The 16,201-nt window shown below is 33.1% G+C and overlaps 2 protein-coding genes across 2 annotated transcripts; both read right to left on the bottom strand.

Annotated features, from left to right (window-relative positions):
- Positions 1 to 6,819: 6,819 nt before the first annotated feature.
- On the bottom strand, positions 6,820 to 7,702 carry LOC131618449 (repetitive proline-rich cell wall protein 1-like). Its single transcript, XM_058889669.1, has 2 exons — positions 7,567 to 7,702; positions 6,820 to 7,455 (listed from the first exon to the last, which is right to left on the bottom strand). The coding sequence occupies exons 1-2, from the start codon at positions 7,649 to 7,651 to the stop codon at positions 7,034 to 7,036; spliced, it is 507 nt and encodes a 168-aa protein (XP_058745652.1). The 5' UTR covers positions 7,652 to 7,702; the 3' UTR covers positions 6,820 to 7,033.
- A 6,411-nt stretch (positions 7,703 to 14,113) lies between these two features.
- LOC131618450 (repetitive proline-rich cell wall protein 1-like) lies at positions 14,114 to 15,010 on the bottom strand. The gene is made up of 2 exons (XM_058889670.1): positions 14,855 to 15,010; positions 14,114 to 14,757 (listed from the first exon to the last, which is right to left on the bottom strand). Exons 1-2 carry the CDS (start codon positions 14,937 to 14,939, stop codon positions 14,357 to 14,359), a joined length of 486 nt encoding a protein of 161 aa, XP_058745653.1. The 5' UTR covers positions 14,940 to 15,010; the 3' UTR covers positions 14,114 to 14,356.
- Between the last annotated feature and the right edge of the window lie 1,191 nt (positions 15,011 to 16,201).

The following is a 16,201-nucleotide window of genomic DNA, read 5'->3' on the forward strand; positions in this document are numbered from 1 at the left end:
TACAATTAATAATTAAATGATATGATTGAAAAAAAAGCAATCATTACTACATTAAAAAGTGATAATGATATTCATTTTGAAACAAAATTTATTTATTAAAATGTCCGTCTTTGTAAAAAAGAGGGAGTAGTATTAATAGTGTTCAATTATAAATACTAGACTAGCGATATTTTTATAATAAACTCAAAAATTTATAACACGAAAAATATTTGAAATAAATACTTTTGAATGTATAATTAGTCAACTTTAGTTAGTATGATAATAAATACTTTTGCCTAATGTCAGGGACTAATGAAAAATGGATCTGACGCAAAAGGTAAAGTCATGCTAAATGAAGATTAATCTCTAAACTTTTCAAGTAGAAGCTCGTTAAAGGGTTTGCCAGATCTTGATTATAACTCAATGCTCTGTGTGGATGTCAAATAGAAAATATTAGTAAAACTTCTTTCAAATCTAAAAACATGGTTTCTATCTCCAGACCTCTAGAATTGCTTCACATTGATTTTATTTAGTCCTGTTGGGACTGTCTCAATCAATGGAAAGAAATATGAATTGGTTAATGTTGATGAATACAACAGATGGATTTGGGTTAAATTCCTTAAATCTAAAGATGAATCGTAGGGAGTATTTAGCATATTTTTCACACAATAATATGAAAAGGAATTAAAAATCCTTAAAGTCATAAGTGATCATATTGGAGAATTTGAAAATGAGCCATTTGAAATCTTCTATGAGAAGCATGGAATTATTCATGAGTTCGACTTTCCTAGAACTCCACAGCAAAATGGGGTTGTAGAAACAAAGAACATATCCTTACAAGAAATGGCTAGAATCCACGAGAAACGTCTTCCAAAATACTTGTATGCATAAGCTATTAATACCTCGTGTTATATTTAGAATAGAATCTACATCAGACCTTTTCAAAACACAACATCATATGAGCTATTTAAGGGAAGAACGCCAAGCATATCTTATTTTCATCAGTTTAGTTGTATTTGTTATATACTAAACAACAAAGACTATTTGAGGAAATTCGATGCTAAAGCTCAGAAGGGTATCTTTTTAGGATACTCTGAAAGCTCTAAAGCATACATGATGTATAGCTCAGAAGGGTATCTTGTTGGATACATTTTGTGTTGTAATCTATCATAGAGAACTTTTTCAAGCTTCTTTAACTTCGAAAATTTCATTATCTTGAACAAATGTTATCAAGGCAAATTCTTTCACAAGAAAGAAATATAGTGGTGGATGTAGATATTATGTTTTGGATTAATGTCTTGACAATATGTTGAGTGTTGTTCCTTTTAGAATGTAGGGTAGATAATTGTTGTTGTAGTTGTGTAACATATTTCCTTGGTTTTAATTAAAAAAATCCAGGGGAAATATATTTTCATTTTTGAATAGGAAAATAAAATAAAATAAGTAAGCCTCTCGGTTTTAGAAGAACATTGACTGAGGTGAATAATATAAATATTTTTAAAAATATTACATTGTTTACACTGAATATTAAAAAAATACAAATTCATCATCATTGTTGAAATTCCAGATTTTGTTGCATATAACTTTTCAAAGGTTGAATAACTTTTTTTGTTTAACCTGGAAGCAAGAATAATTTTCGGCACTTACAATCTATCATAGGGAACTTTTTCAATATTCTTTAACAAAGAGTAGTTCCAAAAATACAACATCAACACCATTATGTGAGATAGATTGCAAGGGCAGAAAAAATATTTTGTTCAAGAATAGAAATACATTGAAGATTTTTCTGTCTTGCAATCCATCCCAAAGAATTATGTGAACTAGTTTGGGGAGACAACATATAAGTTTAGATTAAGGTAAAATCTGTTTAACGATTGTTTTTATAGTAAAATCTTGTTATTTTATCCCTTGGGTATTAAAGAAATCGAAGGGATAGATCATTTAGTTTTCACTTATAAACAAATATAAACATAAACTGCACTAGCTGATATTCGAAGCATGTCCTGAGTTGGTTTTCCCTTCGGTTATATCAAAAATCGAGGGAATATGTTGTTTTTTTGATAAAAAATAAAACATGGTGCGTCTTGACATAATATCTCAGTTTTTTTTTTGACTGAGATGAAAACTTCGTTATGAAATATATTATTTATAGTAGTGTCAATCTTATTTGAGGGACCCACTTCAAATTTTACTTAAGGGACTCGCCCATTAGCCTCATTGTATTTTTTTAAAGCAAATATACAAGTAATATTTATATTAAAATAACATAGTAAAAGAATATATATATATATATATATATATATATATATATATATATATATATATATATATATATATATATATATATATATATATATATAGTTTAACAAATTACACAAATAAGTTTAATTATTATAATTTTTAAAAACTATATTATTTAATAGCTAACTATATTATGAGTACGTTTGAATTGACTTATTTTAACTTATTTATTAACATTAATTTTATGATTTTTTAAAGACTTTATCAAAATAACTTATGACATCTTTCATATATTTTTTTCCTTATTGTTATTAACTTTTCAAAATAGTTTTTGAAAATAATTTCTAGCATAAATAAAATCAATTTAAATTTAATTTTATCTTTTTTCTTAAAAATAATTTATATAAATTTATTCATAAGCTATTATTTTAATAAGAAGTTGTTTATCCAAAAATACCCTATATTTCAAAGAATTAATGTACTTATGCTAAATGAGTTATGTCGGTATATTTTCTTACCACGATCAACGTAAACTAAAAACAAATTAAAAACAACCTAACATTTCAAATGTTCATGGATATGAATCATGGCTAGCACATACCGGTTTCGGCTCCACAAGAGAAAAATCGTATAAACCATAGAAGTTTAAAAATTAATGATAAAGGTGATGTCGTGACAAGGATGTCATAAGTATGTCATCAATTGGAACGTTCCAAGACTTTAGGAGAAAGCAGAAACCTTCCCTAGAAAAGCACCAGAGTCACGAGTATAAACTATGATATAAATTGTTATATTACAAAAGGAGCCATATCTCGACATCTAGAAACATGAATGCTTTGAATGGAGACTAATGAAAAAGGGTCAGTAAATTTCTAACAGAATTGCTATAAATGGAGATGACATGTGTCAAATCATGCATAGGCGGAGCCAGCTCCCGGCTAGGTTGGGCAGCTGCCCAGGCTCCGCCGACTACGCTTCCACATCTCGCAAACAAACACACCTTAATTTTTATGATTCTTAATAGTGTTGTTTAATAGTGTTGTTGCTACCTTTTTTTTGTTGTTTTTAGTGCTGTTAGATGTTTTGCTTGGAGTGGTTATAACAACAGTTATGGGGGTGGGCTGGGTTTCTGGTTTTGGTTTCTTGAAGATGATGAAGGGGTTGTTGGTTTATTTGTGTGAGAGAGATGAAAAGAAAGAAAAGATTAAAGTGTTACCTCTAGGCTAGTGATGAAACAAATGTGGTTAAAAGTAAATGGTTGAATAGGACGGTGGTAGAGAGAGAGAAAGATTAACATCAAAATTAACACTTAATTGCTCATTAATAAATTTAGTTCAATTTTTTTTTTTGAAATGAGAGATATTGTTTACTACTGTTTTTATGTTTTACCTTTATATGGAACAATAAGATATAGTTAATGTTAATTTTTATTTGTTTAGTAAATTGAGGGACACACTTCTTGATTATTTAATTTATACTTTTTATGATTCGGTTGATTGATATATTTTACTGATAGCTTTACAAATAACATATTTATTTTTCTTTTCAAACATGATATATTTTAAATTATATATTTTTATAGAATTTGAACTTTGATTATTAAGATCTATTATATATGACTATATTAGACTAATACTTTATCACATATTATAAATATAATTTTTATATATATATATATATATATATATATATATATATATATATATCACGTATTTTATCATATAAATAGTTTATATTAAAATTAAATTTACGCTAAAAAAATATCGTTAATATTTTCACAAATTAACGCCATAACAAAGACAGACGGACATGAAGGTGCCTGTTTGAAACTTGCCCAGGCTTAAAAAAAATTCTAGCTCCGCCACTGAAATCATGTATACACTATGATTGTTTCTTTACCTACCTCAATCAACTATTAACTTGAGCGTTAGAGTATTTTTCATTTTTTAATTATTTCTCGCCGTTTATTTAATCAGGAAAAGGATCGATCGAGCAAGAATAAAGCCCCTTCAATTGAGAAGAAATGATTTAAATGCTTTTTAAAATAAAGTACCATATGAGGCAATCCAAGGCATAATGCGGAAGAAACCAAATTAATTAGAAAATTTATTTACCCACCTCTGGTGAAAAACCCAAAATACCCCTTACTTCGGAAATGTATTTCCGAAATGCAAAAAAATGGTGTTTTCGGAGATGCATCTCCGAAAGCGCTTTTTTTTTTTTTTTTCAAAATTTGTCTTATTTCGTAAATGCATTTCCGAAAACAACATTTCGGAAATGCATTCCCGAAATACTGCGCGTTTTGCAGATTAAGCAAAACAGCCCCCTCCCCCATTCATTTTACCCTAAATTTTCTTCAAACTTCCTCTCTTCAAAATTTCTGCAAAAGCAAGTGTGTAAACTAGTCAGAGATTGCCAAAGGCTACCCAATATCAACCTAAATCTTCTCAATCTCTTCAATTGGTAAGTTTTTCAATTTTTTCAATTTTTAGATCTATGATTCATATCTCTATTAGGGTGTTTAGAAATTGCAAAAATTATATTGGGGTAGGTTGGTACTGCTATTTAGGTTGTTTAGAATGATTAAAATTAGTTTTGATGTTGGATTTTGGGGTCTGCCATGGAAGTTGCAGAAATTGCTTCGCAGGGGTGTTTCGGAAGTTCATTTCCGAAAACACCTCCATTCCCAGTTTCGGAAATGAACTTCCGAAGTGGTCCAGAATTTATTTATTTTTGTTTTTTCAATTGTTTCGCATTCTTATTGATTTCAATTATTTTCAGGAACATGGCAGGCAACCCAACACGCATCAGACAGGGTAGAGAGACCCAGACAGCGTCGGCTAGACGCGAGCGGGCGGCACAGCTGGCGTTGACGCAGGGACGGGGTCGTCGTGTGCGAGTACCCGTGCAGATGGACGAGGGTACTTCTGCATCAGGATCCAGGAGTCGTCTGGCTCGGGTCTCTTCTTCCTGCCAGCAGGAGGTACGAGAGGAGGAGGAGGAAGTTACATACCACGAGGCGGAGGAGGTACCAGACGTTGACCCTCCACACGGGGAGGAGGAGGAGGAGGGCTACCCGGGAGGGCCCAGTGACACGACCTTGCTGATTACCTACCACGAGCACGTCGCTCGGTGTATCTGGGGGGAGAGATATTTTTTATAATTTGCACGACTTTATTATTTAACCGTTTTTAATTTAGTTGTTTATTCAACATTTTCTTAACGGTCTAATTAACAGGGTTTTTTATTTGTTTTTGTTGTAAAAGGAGAGACAAACTCTAAAACAGGCGAACCACGCCCGGAAGATTTTCAGTCTCTTTAAACCAGAGGCGCAGTGGTTTAACGACGCGGTGAGAGCTTTAGGGCTAGGTGGCCTGTGCATGACGAGGTATACCACCATCAGCCACTGCATGCAGGGGGCCTTTGTGGAGAGGTGGTACAGGGAGACGTCTTCTTTCCACTTACCGGTTGGGGAGATGACGATCACCTTGCACGATGTGCAGTGTCTTCTCCACTTGCCGATTAGGGGGATGCTGCTGGACCATTCCCGGATCCAGAGGATCGAAGCCAGTGAGTGGATGGCGCTCTATCTGGGTATGGAGCCAGATATGGCTGACTATGAGTGCGAGACGACAAATGGGCCTCATATCCGGTTCACCATACTGAGCGCGTATTTTGAGAACCACCTGGTGGCGGCGGCCGAATCCGAGGAGACGGATAACGCCCTATTTGTGGAGTATCATCGTGCCTGCGCTCTCCGGTGCTGGTTCATGTTTGTAGTAGGCGCTGCAATCTTTGTGGACAAGAGTGCAAGATATGTCGACGTGACCTACCTCCGCTACTTCATGGACTTGACTACCGTTCACCAGTGGAACTGGGGGTCGGCTACTCTGGTATACCTATACCAGAAGTTGAATGAGGCCTCCAACTGGAGGACCAGGCAGTTGACCGGATCCTGCACACTACTAACGGTACGTTTCATTTTAATTGTTTCACATTTATTTATGTTTCGTATTTAATTTTAATACATTATCGTGTTTGTGTTTCAGAGCTGAATCATCTCCTACTTCCCCCGCATCCACGTCTTCCGCGTTGATCCTGAGTACGAGGACGAGAAATGTGCTAGAGTACAAGAGTATATAATTGATTGAAAGAAGATGTTATTTTATTGTGAAAAATCTAAATCTCACATTACTTGCTTAAAGATAAAGACGGTTTTAAGAATGAGTTAAGTCAAACTTTAATTCTAATATAATATTAAGACGTATCGATCAAATCACATATCATTCATAATTTATATTCACACATCAAATTCAATAGTGTTGGACGTATCATTGATAAAAACCCAAATTCAAAATTGATTAATAATAAATTATATTTTGTATGTATAAATTAGATCAAATTCAAATTCAATGGTTGGTGAAGTCTGGCTTTCAACCATGTACTATCTATGTACATAACTTCATATTACATAAGAAATCTAAAATATGTTTATTTCTTGTCACACACACTAATATAAAAGATAAAATAAATATACAGAGATTATATATATCAATGACAATTTGCAATTGAGAATTTTATTAAGGTGAAAACATTAGCTAATACACAACACAAGATAAGTTTTCTCAAAATAAAAATAAAGTTACACAAGAGAAATAGGATAGATAATGGAAAACACAATTGAAATTGTGTTGAGATATAGCTAGGTTAAGCTATTTATATGTAAAAGCTTTAAGGAATTCAACAACTAAGTTTTCAATCATGGTACTTCCATGAAACACTTGGGATAGATTAATTTCTTCACTCAAACTGATTAATGAATTGGCTTAACAATTGGAATCACCTTAGGAATAGGTTTGTAAATTGGAACAACCTTTGGAATAGGCTTGTAAATTGGAATAACCTTTGGAACTGGCTTGTAAATTGGAACATAAACAGGTTTAACAATGGGAACAATAGGCTTTTTGAAGAAATAGTGCTTATGCTTAAGAAATGCCTCTTGCTCAACAACAGAAGGGATAGGTTTTTCCACTATGGTTGGTTTGTGGAATGGCTTATAGGTTGGAATGTATTTTGGTATAGGCTTATAATAAATTGGTTTCTTGTGAAAATATCCTTTGAGTTTGTGTTTTAGATAAAAATATCCTTTGAATTTTTCATCTTCGTTTGGTCCTTCTAGGCTTGGCTTTGCCACCTCTTCATTTGCATGCTTCACTTCTGAGTTCAGTTCAGTCCCTACACAAGAAATTCAAAATTAGTATCACAAGTGACAACAAATTATATATTTCTTTCAAGTCATATAAATTTCTATCAATTCTTTTTACTAAATATGCGAAAATGACAAACCTGAGGGATCATTTCTTGCTACAACAGAAGTAGCATAAAATAATGTTACAAGAAGCAACAAAGGAACAAATAAAGCCTTTCTCATGATTGAAAAAATCAACAAAAGTGGTTTAGAAGTGGAAGCTGAATAGGGAAGATTGAGTTACAATTCTCATAAACATGCATTATTTATACTATAAGCTACTAGTATAGAGGATAATTAATGATACATAAGTGACCTATACCTGTATTATTTCCAAGATTATTGGTGGCTGATAATTGTGTTTAGCACCGTTTTTGTGGCTGAGTCAGTTGTTTGTAATTACTCCATTAATTGAGCCTCTAAAGTTGGGATGGTAGGATCATCTATAATACTGTCACTTTGTTAGGGAAGGTTCATTGACTAGAGTGTTAATTGCATGCACCAAAACAAACTGCACTTAGAAAATAATACATGTTTGTGGGTCACACACAGATGCTAGGATTCAAAATAAATTGTTAATAGTCAATAACTATTAAGAACCATTTTAATAAATTATTTTTCTTATTTATTCATTATTAGTTTTTCTTAGTCTACGTGAAAATCCTTAATCCTTATTGTTTTGAAACTGAATGATTAGTTAGTTATAACAAACCAAAGTCTTGAAGTGTCTTGTGTGACATCATTAAATCTAACCATATGTACAACAAAGTATATCTTATCTTGACAATGAAGTACACACATGTTTACAACCACTTATATCACCTAAACACAAAAGACATGGAAGTTTGATCAAAATGCAGGAAAAATGATTATCTTACATGGTGAAATCCATAAATATCTTAAAAAACAGTAATTCATGAGGGTTTTTCTGAATATAAGTGTTTTGGATGTCTAAGGAGGAAGACCCAGTTGTAAAGTTTAATCCAAAATATCCACGTAACAAATAGTGGAACAGGTCAGACCTTGTTAAAAGCCGAACGCCTGATCCCAATCACTAGTTTATCATTTGTCGTTAGATCTGATTAGACGGTTCCCTGAATCTTACCTTGAATCAGACACAAGTAGTTTTAGCCATCTACCATATATAAGCCCAGCGACAATGCCATTTTAGGTATTATCTCACTCTCACCCTCAAACTATTTTCATACGATTTCACTGACTTGGGAGTTAGAGTGCAAACGTTACAGATCTTCCCTGCTCTGCTGCATCAGAAACGCTCGCCGCAACACTGGAAAAGATCTTTCCCTCGACATTACATAATTATTGTTCCCCCTCGGAACAATGATGTTGTATGTGGGAATCTACATTTGATTCTCTTGAATTCTTGTGAAGACCTTTGTCTCTTCACCGTTGCTCTACCAATCTTCATTCTACTATAGCTTATTCAAATTATGACAACATCAAAATCTACTCGACTACCTGCATTACTGTTAGCTGGAAGTTTTCAACACCAAAATTGATTTAATATGATGAGTAAAAAAGGAACTATTTTTGACGATATTCTAGGATTCGACAGGAAGTTGTTGGAAAATTCTAATCGAAGTCATCCTTGCATGAGAGGAAGCTATTGGAAAGGACTTAGAAATATTTTCTAAGTTTTGGAGTTACGATTTCGACGAAAGCAATATTGAAGTTGCATTCGACGAGAAGTTTGAATTTGAATAAGGGATCACTATATTGCCACTTTGGATTGGAAAAAAAGGTGTCCAAGTTTTATACGAGTTTAGTACAATTTATTCTTTCATAGTTTTAGGCATAAATCAGCATTGTAAATATGGCAGCTTTCCCACATCGGGGAACTACCACACCATTAGTGTTTAGGCCTATAATTTGTGTAACGCTTAGATCAATCTTGCCATCATTTGAAGTCTTTAATAAAATTTAATATTTTAGCTTTTACCTTCCGGCTCACTTACTTTACGCCTTTATTTTCCACCATTTACCTCATGCTTGATTTTTCCGCCATTGTTATAACTTTAAGCTTTTACCGCTTTATTTTATTTTATTTTGCAAACATCACTTTTAATTATATAAAAATGTCTATTATTTCTTTATTTAATTCAAAAACCCAAAATCGTCTATTATGCAATCATGTCCGGCTAAATTTTTAGAGTTCGGTATATGAGGACCGTCGTTCTGGCGGGTCTCGGTATTAAATTGGCATAAAAACCTTATTTTTTAATCTATTTTTCTGGTTCTATTTTTAATTAAATATTTCTAAATGGTTTACGTGATGATGAAAACACTAAGTTTTCAAACCAATAGAGAGAGAGTGTGAGGCTTGTACCAGATAGTAAAAATAGGACATTAATTTCTAAACACAACGAGAGCACTTTAGAATTAATTAGGATTTGTTTGGTTTTCAAAAAGTATTCCTTAACTTAAATGGGTGAACGAGAGTAAAATCCCCGCGGTCTTAAAATATAGTAGAGGTCAACAAAATGAGAGTTACGACTAATGTTTTTAAACAAATATCTTCCTTTTGAAAAGTGATTTTAAAATATAAGCTATGCCAATAGTTTACTGAGTCCCAGAGAAATACTGGGAATCACATTCCGGTCTTCATTTAAATTAATTATAATTAGTTTATTTTATTCCATTTTCAATCAAAAACTCTTACCGATAGCCTTAGATTTACATAGCAATTATAGATAGCAGTAGGTTGACTATTGGTCCCTGTGGATTCGACAATCTCTTATATTATTTTGATATTTCCGTTCACTTGCGGATGCATCAAATTTTTGGCGCTGTTGTCGGGGACCAATTTAGTCAATATCGTAACTCTGTTGTTGCACCGTATAGACTAAGGCACTCTTGTTTGTATTTCTATATTCCTAGGTAGATGGATCACCCAAATGTTCTCTGTGATTACCACTCTCAGTATTTTGAGGAACCACAAGATTCCCATAAATATGACCTCTGAATGTTATTGGAGAATTTCATCAAGACGCAAACTTTTTCTAAACTAGAATCTATGATGGAACGCTTTGTGGGGACCCAATTTGTCCAAGACAAAGAATTTAGAAAACAAAGTCTCCATAATAACGAAAACCATAGGCTGCTGAACACTGTGGTCGAATCCCCCGCAACTCACAACAATGCATTGGAGACTCAAATCTCCCTGCTTGCACATATACCTCTAGTGAAGAACAAATCGAAAATTCTAAGGAGAATGATAATGAGGTCGAGGAGAGTTCTGGTGAGAAATAATAGAGATTGAGAAAACTCCATCGACACCACACTACTAAAAAACACGTAAACAACAACGCCATGGTCACCACGGTTCTTCACTACACCGTGGTGACATCTCTAAAATAAGGCGCTACCCTATTATTTTTGATTAAAAATTAATTGTATATGACAACGGTTGAGTAGCCAGCCGTGGTAAAATCATCAAGCTTTTCTTTTTTGTTTATTCTTATATAAAAAAAACTTAAAGGGATATGACTACGGTAGGTAAGTTGTTGTGATATATTTATAATAAATAGACACTTATCAATACGGTTGATAGATAACAGTTGCAAAATAATTTATCCATATATAAGTGAATTAACTCTCACTTATTAACAGCGGTGTTGTTTCCTTCACTGTGAAACTCTAGCACCCATTTTTTCTCTTCTTCTTTATTATTAGCTGTGAATCGTGTGCTTCATAAGTTAAGGTATTCTTCTTCTTACATCTTATATATAGTTCCCCATTATCTCGTTTGTTGCATTTTTTTTGTTGATTAATTGTTCTCATTTTTTCAAATTCATCTTCACTACCTTAACAAAGACCATACTTTGGCTATGGTACATATTGTTTGTGTAGTTATGGAAAAAACTACAAGAAGCATGAAGCTTTGATGTAAAATTCATCCACCTTGTACTTCTTCTTCATAGCTTCATAAACAAGATGTTTTTCATACTCTGTTGATAAATGAGTTTGCATTTTCACATGTTGATAATTTTCATGGTTATTGTAGGACTCAACAAGAACAACACATTTTAGTTAATAAAGAAACAACAGTAGCAGCAAACTTTATCTAGTTTGAGATACAATGAGAAGAAAAATAAGAAGTATGAAGATGTTGTGTAAGCTTCTTCCTCCTTATATTTTTTTTTCATTGCTTCACAAACTAGATGAACTTCAGAATTGATTCCTATTCCATGATTAGTTTCAATAAAAGGTGCGTCCTGGAAATTTATAATGCCAGAGTTGGAATATGTTGGGTATTTAAAGGTTATATATACAGATTCAAAAAAGAAGAACAAACTGAAGTCGGAGAGATTTTTTTTTGGAAATTTGAAGATGTTATGTTTTTTTATCTCCTTTATGTTTAATATTTACTTTGTTATAAAATGAAATAGTTGAATTTTGATTTAGTGTTGATTCTGGTGTGAAAATTCCACATTTATAAATATGAAATATCACAACAGTTAATATGAATAACCGTTGTTATAAGGCGTGCGCTTTCCAATTTACTAAGATGGTCACTGGACCGTGATTGCAAGTACCGAATATACAACCACACGCTACATAACAAATTTATTAAATGAGTTTTCTGTAGTAGTGCCACCCGAAAGGGATGTTGTAGAAGAGGTAGATAAGGAAACACCTTATGTTAATACTTCTCCCTACAACCCACCGATTTCTTTCCCACAAGGTTTGTGGAAGCTGAGGTAGTCTCCCAATCGAAAAGGTATGTGGAGGCATTTGAAAATATTCACTCTAATGCACCTTTGTCTAAGGTCCTACATAAAAAGAGAAAATTAGAGGATCATGAAACTAGGGAAATCATTAGCATTAAGAGGGAAAGGTTAGCCTTTAAGATGGTTGATGAAAGAATTAAGCCAAAACTTGAAAAGTAGATACCCAAGATAGAGCCGAACCACCACCATAATGTGAAAATGAATATATTGCGGCATCGTTGTGTGCTTGTCAAGCCATGTGGCTTATGAATCTATTGAAGGAGCTTAGTAGCAATTAGGGTGAGGCTATTACACTCCTAGTTGATAATGTTTCTGCTATTAATCTTGCGAAGAATCCGATTGCACATGGAAGGAGCAAGCATATAGAGATGCGGTTTCATTACTTTAGGGAATTAGTGAGCGATGGAAATTTACGATTGGGATATCGTCGAAGCGAAGACCAAGTGGCTGATTTGTTGACCAAGGGGGTGACAAATGAAGTATTCAAGAGGTTGAAGATGAGCTTGAGCATGCTTGACTTGGACCAACTGAAGTGAGGTGGTGTGTTGAAACTGCTGTTTTTGTCACTTCAATTGGCGTAACCGGTTACAGGTCCGATAACAGAAACAGAAGTGTTGTTGTAGTAGCGTAACCGGTTACACTGAAGCTGAGCTGTTTTTTATTTTCTGTTTTGACTATTTTGTTAGTTCCAATCATTTTGTAACTTGTACTATATAAGGGGCTCACTACTCCTATGTTTTGTTAATGCCATTTTGATCACTCACCCTCAATTATTCTCTTTCTCTTATTCTCTCTCTCAACTTCTTTGATCTTCATCTTCTTCAATTGTTCATTTTCTCCATTGATAAACCTTAATTTGATTTGTATGTTCTAACAACAATACCATAAATTTGGCATCAGATAATCCAAAAAAATTTCTATTTACTCAGATACGAGGGGTCCATATAACGATCCTTTGAGACAAATGATGGAATCCATATCCAAAGAATGATTTATAGCCATGATCCATTGAGTGGTCACAACTTAGAATCAACCTACTAAGGTATTTGTTACTAAAGAATGTTCTAGTACTTTACAACCTTGAAATAGTCTTTCCCTTGTAATACACTTTATCACAGTTCAATGGACCCTAATGACCATGAGCTTGTATTACTTTCATCTAAATAAGCATTATAAGATATCAAACTTTCATCCATATAAAATCTACCCACATTGTCAAAGATATCAAACTAACCTCTCACTACCATACAGTAAAGTCGTAATAAATCTTTGAAAGACTCATTTTCTACAACAATTATATATTTGCAAGCGATATAAAAAACTTGGTGTTCTATGTAAGCTTACTGAAAGTTATATCTTGAAAGAAAAGCTGAGGACTCAACAAACCTATTATCTGATGACAAAGATGATCTATCTTTAATCTCTAGAAGAATCCAACAAATGGTCTTCAGAAGAAATCAAAATCGAAAAGCATTTCAAAACAAGAAATTAAAGAAATACGCAAAATTAAAATCACATAATACTGGTTAAACAAGATAGGATACTTCAAAAATGAATGTCCTCTATGCAAAAAAACTCCAAAGTAATTTCCCTTCAAGAAAAAAATTCATGATGGCATCTTGGAATGACTCTGAACAATCAAATTTCGAAGAAGAGGTAATCAGTTTTGACTCTTGCCATGCATGCAAAAATAAGGAAATTCTCTTTGATATCCTAAACTTGTAAAATTTGAAAAGTAAAAGAAGAAAATCTTTTGAAACTAATCACAAAGCACCTAACAACCTTCTTTTGCCTAATGTTGGAATGTCTTCTAACTATCAAGAAAAATCCATAATATCTAAAAATTGTTCCTTTTTTTGTCACACATAATAATATAAATTATAATAATAGATAATAAGATAAAGATAATATAATAGCAATGTGGATCAATTGACAAACTTTATTGAGGTGAAAACATTTACAAATACACAAGACATGTTTCCTCAAATCAAATAACAAAATTACACAAGATAAGAATATGCTAACACAGTTGAAATATAGATAGGTGTAGGCTTTTATTGAAAGGAACACACAACTTTTCAAGCATGGTAATTCTATGGAACACTTGGGATAGATTAAATTTTTTCTGACAAACTGATTAATGAATTGGCTTAACAATTGGAATCACCTTTGGAATTGGTTTGTAAACTGGAATCACCTTTGGAATAGGCTTGTAAATTGGAATAACCTTTGGAACTGGCTTGTAAATTGGAACATAAACTGGCTTTTTGAAAAAATAATGCTTATGCTTAAGAAAAGCCTCTGGCTCAACAGCAGAGGGGATAGGTTTTTCACCTATGATTGGTTTGTGGAATGGCTTGTAGGTTGGAATGTATTTTGGTATAGGCTTATAATAAATTGGTTTCTTGTGAAAATATCCTTTCAGTTTGTGTTTTAGATAAAAATATCCTTTGAATTTTTCATCTTCATTTGGTCCTTCTAGGATGGGCTTTGTCACCCCTTCATTTGCAAGCTTCCCTTCTGTGTTCACTTCATTTCCTACACAAGAATTTAAGCATGTTATTTTTTCAAGTATATACTTTAATACCATAAATTTCTATGTACCCTTTTTACCAAATATGCAAAAATGACAAACCTGAGGGATCATTTCTTGCTAAAACAGAAGAAGCATAAAATAATGTTACAAGAAGCAACAAAGGAAAAAAGAAAGCCTTTCTCATGATTGAGAAAATTGAACAAAAGTGGTATAGAAGTGGAAAAGTTTGAAGACTTAGCTTGAGTTACAATTCTCACAAGCATGCAATATATATACTATAAGAAAGTATAGAGGATAATTAATGGTACATAGTGACCTATACCTGTATTATTTCCAAGATTATTGGTGGCTGATAATTGTGTTTAGCACCGTTTTTGTGGCTGAGTTAGTTGTTTGTAATTATTCCATTAAATGAGCCTCTAAAGTTGGGATGGTAGGATCATATATAATACTGCCAGTTAGTTGGGGAAGGTTCAAATACTACATCCATTGTAAAAACCAATCTCTTATAGTATCATAAATTGAAATGATATATAGTATAATAGTATCATAAACTCTAACAATATATAAAACAAATATATATCTAAACTTGACAATGCATGCAGAATAAGTACAACCACTTATATCACCTAAAAACAACCGGCCCATACATATGACAACTGAATCTCTTGTATATTATTTATTTATTGGTTTAATCACCGACACACTATATAAACAATAGTAAATTTATGTGTAAAATCCTTGTGAAACGTCTAAGCCGTTCTCAAATGGTAATATTTGAGAATTTTGCAAGCAGCTATATGTATTTGTTCATAAATGCATTGTCTCACGTTTTCTAATTTAAATAACACCTTCATGTTATTATGGGCCGGCCTAATCGTCGTAGCATGTTAGTTGTCGTAACTCGGTTATGTCGTGTTGAACGGGTTAGAAATCGAAGCAGACTCTACTAATTTGGGTTTAGTACCAACTCAAATTATATGACCTCTACACAATCCCTTAAACATGAGGTCTCTATAGTGAGATGGTTTAAGGAAAAATGGCAGGATTGTATACAGTTCCTCATGTATGAGGTCTGTAAGTACGAGATGTTTTAAGGGAGAGGCCGGATTGTACATAGCTCCTCATGCACAAGGCATGAGCGAGATGCTTTAAGGGAGAGATTGGATTGTGCACAATCCCTCAAACATGAAACTTATAAGTAAGAGATCTATTAAGGGGAAGGTTGTATTGTACACAATCTCTCAAACATGAAGCCAATAAGGACGAGATTCTGTAAGAGAGAGAGTCTTTTCATGGATGTTTTCCATTAGTGAGGACATGTCCATTCTTGTGTAAGAGTGGGACTCCCTTGTATTGTAAGGGTGAGATACCCAATATTATAAAGGCGAGATGCCCCTTTCTTTGTAAGGGATAGATGTCTACTCCTTTGTAATGGTAATATGC

The sequence above is a fragment of the Vicia villosa genome, linkage group LG7, assembly GCF_029867415.1.
Source record: "Vicia villosa cultivar HV-30 ecotype Madison, WI linkage group LG7, Vvil1.0, whole genome shotgun sequence".
Taxonomy (NCBI): Eukaryota; Viridiplantae; Streptophyta; class Magnoliopsida; order Fabales; family Fabaceae; genus Vicia; species Vicia villosa.